At 40.5% G+C, this 10,052-nt stretch overlaps 1 protein-coding gene across 8 annotated transcripts in view; it reads left to right on the forward strand.

The window, feature by feature from the left end:
* Positions 1–9,987, forward strand: part of atp11c (ATPase phospholipid transporting 11C) — a 41,863-nt gene extending 31,876 nt beyond the window's left edge. Inside the window, exons 23-31 of one of the 8 annotated variants that reach the window (XM_068590061.1) lie at positions 60–119; positions 766–893; positions 1,078–1,213; positions 1,302–1,367; positions 1,519–1,622; positions 1,745–1,901; positions 4,820–4,928; positions 6,388–6,419; positions 6,682–8,726. In XM_068590061.1, coding sequence (XP_068446162.1) covers positions 60–119; positions 766–893; positions 1,078–1,213; positions 1,302–1,367; positions 1,519–1,622; positions 1,745–1,901; positions 4,820–4,924 — 756 coding nt within the window. In that variant the 3' untranslated portion in view covers positions 4,925–4,928; positions 6,388–6,419; positions 6,682–8,726. Of the gene's footprint in view, positions 1–59; positions 120–765; positions 894–1,077; positions 1,214–1,301; positions 1,368–1,518; positions 1,623–1,744; positions 1,902–3,884; positions 8,727–9,412 lie in introns of those variants that run through there. The other 7 variants (XM_068590079.1, XM_068590099.1, XM_068590089.1 and 4 more) reach the window with 7 other exon arrangements.
* The last annotated feature ends 65 nt before the right edge of the window (positions 9,988–10,052 follow it).

A 10,052-nucleotide genomic window follows, 5' to 3' on the forward strand; every position in this document is an offset into this window, starting at 1 on the left:
TGAATGCATGTAATGTTCCTCCTTCAGTGTGAGACTTATCTCTTTCTGTTTGCCTGCAGAACCTCTGCTTCATCTTACCTCAGTTTTTGTACCAGTTCTTCTGTGGCTATTCCCAGCAAGTGAGTATGTCCTGAGGCCTTTTGAGGTTCAAAGATCTTCTGAACAAGAATGGAGGCGGTATCCCTTGAAGCCACACCTCCTTGTCCTCGTGAATGCCAGACTCTTTCCTCAGATTGCTCCTTCCTCTCTGTCCCGTGGGATGCCTGAGCTCTGATTGATATGTTTACTGACTACGTACAGTAGCACTGTTATAATGTAATCCAGACGTGTCATGTTCTGCCACCGTAGTACATATTTGGATATTATTTAATCATGGTGGCATGTACGTGTGAGTGTTGTCACACTGTTTCAAACACAATGTCATAATAATACATTATAGAAATTATGTTACTATTCCATGACCTAATGGCGATTTGGAGCACATTGATGAATATAGTTTTCTTACATTTTAAATTTATTTATTTATTTATTTTAAGATTACTGATAAATGTTTTGTATTTCTATTTGTTAGGGTTTATTGCCGCTCCTGCCACATAACTTCTAACATTGATCCTCCCTAAGTACATTAATATATGTACATAGGCTTGCTTATATGACACACTGTCTGGTTAAGTATGATTGTATTGCGTTTGGTCCTCTCCATGATATTAACCCCCAGTTGCGCCCCCCCCCCCCATCCTCCCGTCCTGCTCCAATCCTCCCCAGCCCCTCTATGACGCAGCCTATCTGACGATGTACAACATCTGCTTCACCTCTATGCCCATCCTGGCTTATAGTCTCCTGGAGCAGCACATCTCTATGGAAGTTCTGCTGGACAACGCTGCCCTCTACAGGTAAACCTGGGAACCTTTGCTTATTTGCAGTTTTGGTTAAGAGAGAGCCGTTCACATTCCTTAATCAAATATTTCTTTTCTTCTCTTTTTAATGAATTTTGATTATATGCAAAGAGACTGAATTCTATATTATACTATTAGGAGGTTACAGTTGTTCATCTTTCTTTTTCATGACTTTCTTTAGAGAGATTGCTAAGAATGGCATGTTACGGTGGAGACCGTTCCTCTATTGGACTTTGCTCGGAGTCTTCCACGGCTTGCTCTTCTTCTTCGGTGTTCGATTTTTGTTTGGTAACCCAGCACTACAGGACAACGGACAGGTTTGATTCAATTCACCTTCATAATTAAATTAATTGATTAAGCATTATCTCCTAAGTACACTTGATAATTTACCTTATTTACATCTAGGTTTTTGGCAACTGGTCATATGGAACAATTGTCTTCACCATCCTTGTCTTCACTGTTACACTGAAGGTAAAGCACTCACCCGTTGTTCATTTATTTTATAAAAGGGTGTATTATTTAGAACAGCAGTTTCGCAGGAGAGTGGATTTATTGTCTGACTTTGGCAACTTATGTTGGATATTTAACATGCACATTTAGTGACTTTTCTCTGCTGTTCTAGCTCGCTCTGGACACACGGCACTGGACATGGATCAACCACTTTGTAATCTGGGGCTCCCTGCTTTTCTACGTGTTTTTCAGCTTTTTCTGGGGAGGAATAATATGGTAAGGAAACAACTCAGCAAAGGACAACCTACATAGCCGTTGGAGCCAACCTGTTTAAAATGTCTATTCGATCCCTGTTGCGCTTTTCGTCAGTGTAAACCAAAGTGTTCTCTCTCCTGCAGGCCTTTCCTGAAGCAGCAACGTTTGTACTTTGTCTTTGCCAACATGCTGAGCTCAGTGTCAGCCTGGCTGGTCATCATCCTGCTCATCCTGCTCAGCCTACTGCCGGAGATCTTGCTTGTGGTGTTCCACAAGCCCCGGGGGCCCCACGCTCGACAGGTAGAGCTGAGACACACACACACCCTGGCACTCTACCTCTCTCTCTCTCTCTCCCTCTCTCCCTCTCCCCCTCTCTTCCTCTCTTCCTCTCTTCCTCTCTTCCTCTCCTCCTCTCTTCCTCTCCCTTTCCCTCTCTCTCCCTCTCTCTCTCTCTCTCTCTCTCTCTTTCTCTCTCTCTCTCTGATTTTTTTATTTATTTCACTTTCTCCCAATTTAACCATTATTTTTCCATGGTTTTGGTCATCATTAATTGAGCCCATCTTTAACATGGTTGGGGTATAGCTACAAGAGGGATATAAATAAAATCCATCACATATTCCTGGATTGCCAACAACGCCCTTATGTGTGTTGTTGAATCAGGAGGCTATGGATGAGGGAGAAATTATTGAATTTGACCACAACTTTTACATAAACACACATGATGGCACTCTGCTAGCAACACTCCCCCCTACTGGCTACTGGCTATGTTAGCCTGCACAACACGCCCCCTCCCTCCTAAATATAAATAAATATAAATATATATCTAATAGATAAATATATATCTCCATCCAATTTTTTCTTGTTTTTTTAGTATTTTTTCTCTTGGACAATCTTTTGTAAATCTTTTGTAATAGTGTGTGTATGTATATATTACGTTGTGTGATCTGTCAAGCTACTTGGACCTTGAATTTTCCTTCGGGGATCAATAAAGTAATTATCTATCTATCTATCTAACTTTGAAGCCTAGTTTATGCTTCAGCGTCAAGTCGACAGCGAACCTATGCTGTAGCTACGCCATCGACGCACACCCCTACGCTGTAGCTTGACGCGCACCCCCCAAAAATCCTAACGTTGTGTTGACGCGGACCGCAAGCGCTGTGATTGATCCGCTCAGAATGTAATTTCCGGCAGTTGTTTTTTTTTTTTAGTGGTCGTACAGACCAACTCCGCACACGTCTGTCGCCTGCGCTTCAACATTTGCAATAAAAGCATTTGCTCTTTAATATTGATAAGCTCCGACTCTATAACCGCTGAAACCACACATCCTCACACCTTTGGCGACATGGCAGTGAATTGCAGAGCAACGCGGTCCCTCAACGCAGAACTTCGATTGCTCAACGATGGCATCACGTCGATGGCGTAGGTACGGCGTTGACTTGACGCAGAAGCATAAACTTTGCTTAACACTTGGGCTAGTGGTCAAGTGTATGATAGGCGGGGTTAGCTATACACTAAATCACATTGGATAGAGGAAATGCATGGACTCGCCCAGACTTTATGATGAGACCACAACAATATTTGACCATTTTACAGAAAGAGAAAAATTTATGTTTTTTCATTTATTCATCTTAAGTGTATTGAATTTTTACATGGTACAAGAAATGGAACCATTAACAAAGGGTTATGTTCTTTTTTTCCCCCACTGAATCTTTAAAATCAGGTTTTAATGTTCTTAGCAGTTTTTGGCATGCCTTTATTTAAGAGGGACAGTTCCATTTCCCTCCCATTCTATCAGGAAGACAACTTTGCCAGACATAATTTTTAGTTTCAATTAGTTTCCCATGAGCCTAATTGTGTTTTTCCCAGCTGGAAATGCTTGGTGGCATGTACTGTTCGTTTGCGTGCATTCCTCACTTTAAATTGTGTCTAGACAAGTTTTATTTTGGAAGTAATAAACCAAACCAAATGTTTTGCGCATATTTTAAGACGCTTACAGGAGTTTTGTACAGTATGTACTTGATACAATCAATGTACTAACATAATATTTCTATTAGCTGCAAGACAGGCCATGCTATGAATTTTGCCTTTTGATTGAAATGACAGTTGTTGCTAAATGTGGTACAGTGTAACTCTTACAGTACTCGGCATCTTTATCATTTCCACCTTTCTAACAATGTTTTCCCAACTAGTGCCCTCGCTTTTGCACTTAAACATTTTTTTTTTAAAAACTCTATCTCACCTCTTATTTTTTCTCTCTTCCTCTTTGGACTTGCCTACCTAAAGATGAAACATCGACTTCCTTCCTCGGGGACATCTACTATCTTCATGTTGTCGCAGACCGCTAGCACTCACAGCTTCTCGTGGAGTGACTGAGGTCTCTTTTTCCTTCTGTCGCCTCTGACACTTAAATCTCTTCCTGCAGAGTTTCTGTGTCCGCCAGTCTTGCTTGTTTCCTACCTGTTGTGTCCTTCCTCTCCTTCTGTTTGACTCCTTCCTTACCCTCTAAAGTAAATCAGTCGTGGCTTTCTGTGACTTTTTACAGTCCCAATTTGGTTCAAACGAGGTATTACATCAAGAATGCTGTCCTTGAAGGGCCACATCTTGACTTAAGTGCAATTGTTCATATATGTTTATCAAATTGAGAAGAATGTTGGTCGTTGGGCCGGTTTGTGTGTGTGCGCCTAAGCAGTGTGGGTGTCCAAACGTGCAGTCAGTCTTCCATTCTTGTCTAGTTGTATCAGTCAGTGTTTCCTCCCAGCTGCCTGTGCTGCTCCAATGCCTGCTACCTCCGCATGTCAAGTCGGGTGAATGCAGCACGTTAAAGCACCCAAACTTACCTGCATGAGACTCAAGTCAACAACCTCATCCTGGGCCCTCACCACAAACCCTTTGAGCCACTGTAATTTGTCTATGCCTGCGTGATATAACATACATGCTTTTGAGAAATGTGAAAGGACATTAGCCTTGTATTAATATGGAGTGGTTTAAATAGTCATGGCTTCTGAAAATATTGTTATTGCAAGGAAAAGGTGTCGAAAAAGGCATGTTGGCTGATTTTCATTGTCCACCTGTCCACTGTTGAAGTCTTTGTGTATGCATAGTTTGTTCTCTGTGTATATATGTTTGTTCGTGTGCAAGAGGGAGCACAAGGTGGAGAGAAGCGAAGTGTGTTTGTCAGCGTAGTGATGTCATTGGTGTCTCTTGCCTCACCTTTCTAGAAAAAGCCGGTTCAGTCGAATGTGGGGGGCCACCAGTCTCCCCGGTCTTCAGCCAGGCCCCTGCTCATGAGAACCTTTTCAGATGAGTCCAATACTGTCATTTGAACAGGTACCAGCCCAACTCCCGGCCATTTAAGCCAATCAAAGACTAGATCTCCCAGCCAACCTCTCCAGCTTTTCTGGTCACTAACGCTGAATTTTAACAAGAGAATCAAAAGCATATTGGCATACAGGCCACATTCAACAAGACCTAGTGTGTACTTGAGTGTTGTATGAGCTGATATTGGCTGGCTGAAGAGATGCACCTTTTTCATGTCCGATTCAAGTCTTTTTTTAGTTAAGATGACGCACCTATGTAACAAGGGACTGCCTCTATAGGCCTAATGTTCCAAACCTTAATAATATGCTCCTTTCAGCCTCCCTTTGGAAGCCCTGCTTTTATAACCGTCTGCATGTGCTTTTAAAATCCCAGTTTCCAATGTTATTAATTTCAGTCCATCTCATTTTTGTACAAGGAGTGTCTGAGTGTGAGGTGTTCGTTTTAGTTTGCCTGGTTTTTCTTGTTTGATGGTGTGAAACAACAGAGCTGGGCTGTGAATATAACTTCCCCAGTCTGACATTCATATACTGTTTATCCTGCTGAAGTTTGGCCATGGTCACTTCGTCCTGTGTGCACGTACAAACCTGTGTTGGTGGTGGCCGTCTGCTTGCTTTCCTGGTAAAATGGATGCATTTGTAAATGCTGAGCTTGACTCACTGCATGATGTGATGTTGCTCTAACCTCAGACAATGGTGCTGCATTACATTAACGGGGTGGCAAAATGAATATGGAAACATCACATGATGAAAAATTCAGAAAAAAATAATATTACATAAATAAACGGGACATTATGGAATATATAAAATATGGACACAATATGAGCTCTATAGAAAATTGCAAATGATCCAACACATAAACTAATTTAATTTATTCCAGTTTGTTAAAATGTCACTTTCTAGGTCGTTTTTTGTTGCTTTTATTTAATGGATGACAGATGGGAATGGCAATATTTGTAATTTAAAAGTGGCATTATTAAACAATAAAAGTCACTGCAAGAAAATAGAATTGGCTAAAAAAACTAAATCAAAAACTGCTGGAATAAAAAAAAAAAACTGTTTTAAAAAGAGCCAGCATGAAATAACATTTTATGATGTTTTGAGTTTTTAAATGTGTTGGATTATTTTACAATTTCTTGTTTTATTATATATTTTGTCTGTATTTATTGATGTGAATGTTTCATAATTGCCATGTTTATTGATTTGATATTAAATCTTTATTACATTTAAGTAGCTTCATGGCAGCAATATGAGGTATTCCGAGGTTTGGAGGACATCTGTCCCTTTTGGGGTCCATGATATTGTATATGTTTGAGTGTTTTCATGTTTTTGGTCAACCCTTTGGGTAGGTCTGTATGTCACACTTTCCTGTCACTGTTGACCAGGGTCACTGATCTTTGTTGCTTGACAATAGCATCAGGTCTTTTGCAACGTTGGTCACAGTTTAACTTCAATTTCTATTTTCCCAATAGCTGTCAGAGGCTGGTCTCCTACCAACATCCAGGTAAACTACAATGAGACAAACCCTACTTAAATTTGATCTGTCTGTTCAATGTCCCTAAATGAGATCGGGTACATTTCCTTTACTAATTTCTTTTTGTCTTTTGTGAAAGGTGTAAGTTTTGTGTTTTGTGGTACGTGGCTAATCCCAATTCTTTCGATTGACAATTTGGGGTGTTTTCAAGGTGTCTCGTCCTCTTCCTCACGCCGACACAAGCTCAAAATGAAAACATTAAAGTAAAATCAGTCTGCTTGTGTTTTTCTAGACCGCACCTGTCACACCACTATCCTATAAGCACCTGAAAGAGCGCGAGTGAAAGGCAGATCATGCCTGGTCTTAAAAGAAGAGGAGAAAAAGAAGAATAAGAAGAGTGAAAACAAGCTGAGCGATGTGCTGACTGGGGGGAAGGGTTGAAAAGGAGTCTCTCTTTCTTTCTCTGCCCAATCCCAACAGCTCCAAACCCACAACGCATGCCTGCAGAGCAGTGCCCTGCATTATTTTTTTAAATATCTACTCAGATGACAGGCATGAGTTTCCTTTCTTTTACTTCTTTAAAAATACTAGCTTACAAATGAATGCATACACGGCTGCCTTGTCAGTAGCTCTGTCGAACTGCTGTGTTTTAACAAGCAGTTGTAATAATATCCACTCTAAGAATGGTTCACCTGCATGAAAGAAGGCTCAACAGAACGCTTCACTCCACTAATGTTCAATCACTGTGTTCTGCAAAGTTTTTAAATACTGATCTCATTCGCTCCAATGGTTACACTTTGAATGGTTATTCTAATTTATATTTCTCGTGCTTTTCAAGAGTTATTCTTTATTTGGTTATATGTTTCAGTACTTGCACTCATTCACAGGTCTTCAGAACGGTTTATAGAGGATTATATGATTATTTATTTCCAACGATAAATCTGCGTTCTCTTTTGAATACTTAGATATAAGAGGAGCTAATGGAGGCCATATAAACCACTCAATCCAAAGTTTGTGTGTATGCGTGTGTGTACGCAAGATTGAAAGATAGAATAGAGATGTTTAGCAATAAGACATTGCTCAGAGCGAGACCTAAATCTTCCAACCTCAGAGATAATTTAAAAGTCCATTTAAGATGAGAAATGAGAATATTAATATATATTCTGTACTGTGTATACTTAGCTTAGAGATGTATGAGAGCATCTGCTCAAAGCCAAAAAGATGACCGTAATGCGATCAGTTTCTGTCCACATTAGTGTGTCTGTGTGCGTGTGTGTGTTGCTATAAGTGCATGCTGGATGAAAAAAATAGAGAAATGACCTGAAAACGTGTGTCATGAAAACCAGGATTACTTGAGCCACGTTGATGTAGTTTCCTGTACTGTTTAGGAAGCTGGTTTCCTCATTGTTTAAGGCACGTGAATATATGCCAGATCACACACACGCACACATGCACATTTCAGATACACGAGAACAACACACACATGCACAAAATACCACATTGTACACATTATTGCGTACATGCACTAAAGCCTAAATGAAGTATTTATTTTCATTACCCATTATCTAGTTTGCATAATTTGTCTCGGGCAGGCTGAAGTTGGAGTGTAAAGAAAATCAACTCCAGACCTGCAGAGTCGACATAGCTGATACCACTTCAGGGCTTAGGCTCGGTCTCCCTCCTCCTGTGTTTGGTCAAATTGACTGACTGACAGGATGACGGAGTGGACCGTTTGTTCCTTACTTCAACTTCTTGTGTGCTTCATACATTCCATTCAAACATGCCATGATTTTAAACACTTTTCAATACTGTCTCTGAATTTGAATTTTCTTGTTTTTTGTTGTTTCCGCAATCCTGTATTATCTATTTTGACATATTTATTGTGTACTTTTACTCACAAATGTTATACTTTTATTACATAAAGCTTTTTTTTATAGTGAAGATTGGTCAATCTTGTGCTAGTTAACTTGGCACGTTACTCCAGTCCTGATGTGAGCCCGTGCCAATCCTTTTTAGTAGTCTTTGTCATACATGCAAAGACAGGCAGCCCTGACCGCATACTCCCAGTATCCCAGAGTCAAACTCTGAACCAGGTTATCTCAAGTCTTGGTTTCAACTGATGAGTAGCTGTCACTAATCATTTGTCAGTGATTTATAGAGTTTACTACTACACTGATCCCTGCTCAAACAATAACTCCAGTGCAGTACTTTCCAGTACTGAGCTTGTATTTTAACCCACTGTCATATCGTATACAGTGCTTGTCATTCCAGCAAATACAAATTAAAAGAATTAAGTTAATGTTAATTTGTTCTTAACAAATGAAAATATTTACACTCCTTTCAGCATCATTTTTTTACTAACACATGTTTTTCTGATGTCAGGATTATGAAGGAGGCTGTTTTTCTTTCCTCTGACATTTCCCCTCCAGACTACCAGATGTAAGAGGAGAGGACACAGTGAGAGGGGCTGCCTGCTTTGTTAAAAATACATTATAAAACCTTTAAGTGACATCAGAGATGCTATTTTCAGAGCTTAAAAATATCTTGGATTCTAATGTTTTGCCTGTCTATATGAAAACTATGAAAGAATGGATTGTATTTTTAATGCAACCTTTTTCCAGCCACTTTTGTAATAAAATCAAAACGTCCAAAAAAAAAAAAAAAAAGAAAGCACGAGAGGCTTTGTGGTCGTGGACGCTGTCCCTGTCTTTGAGGGCTGGAGGTGGACATCTTCAGGCACCTCAGCAGCCCTGCGTAATGCAGCAGGGACACCTCGCCACCTCCAGCCCTCTGGGTCTCCAGCCTCAACACTCCAAACCTCCAAGCTGAATGTACCTCTTTGAAGCTAGTATGTTTAAAACCTGAAGATTTTCTGAAATAAAGCAAGAATGTTTTAAAGATAAACCAACGTCTTATAGTGTTTTGTTACACCAATGTTTATGTCAGCAGGTTCTGCCGGATGTACGGATCTGTGTCTGAGAGTGTTGCGTGTGTGTTTGTGTGCATTTGACCACACTAAGCAGATGCTGTGCAGTAATGAGATGGCTGAGCTTCTAAGCTGGATCAGCTGAGTGGCTGCGTATCAGGACGGCGTACTGCTGCTCTCCCACTGCTTCGTGTGTGGCCTCGCATCAAGAGAACCTCAAGAACTGTGAGTCACTTTAGAGGAGGTTCTTATACATTTATATATTGGTTTTCTTTGCATTACCCTCTACTGGTAATGAGTACTCGTGTATTCACAGTAACTGTGGGCTTAGCAGCGAGGAGTTGGGTTGAGAAAGGCTCTGTGTATCAGTATGTACACAATGACACCCTTTCATATTTGTTCTGTTTGAAAGTTATTGTGTATTACAGGGTGTGCTACGCATGGGCCAAACTTGTTGGCTGAGGGTGCGGTAGATTTTCATTTTCTCTTTTACAATGGATCTATTCTCTGCTGTGTATGCATCTATATTATAGCAAAGCTGAATAAAGTGGGGACATGAACAAGTCAGCCAGACAACTTAACAATCCAGCCTACTTTAGTGCAGTCAGCATTACACTGAAGGCATAGAAAACCGCAAAAGGGAGCACGAGGGAGTGTGAAGTGAGAGGAAAAGTTGGGAGGGAGTTGGCAGTGTGTCAGGAGCAGACTCTTGAGGTCTGCTCGGTGCAGAGCTGACG

The sequence above is a fragment of the Clinocottus analis genome, unplaced genomic scaffold (assembly GCF_023055335.1).
Source record: "Clinocottus analis isolate CAN_PGR_092001 unplaced genomic scaffold, fCliAna1.0.p SCAF_10, whole genome shotgun sequence".
Taxonomy (NCBI): Eukaryota; Metazoa; Chordata; class Actinopteri; order Perciformes; family Cottidae; genus Clinocottus; species Clinocottus analis.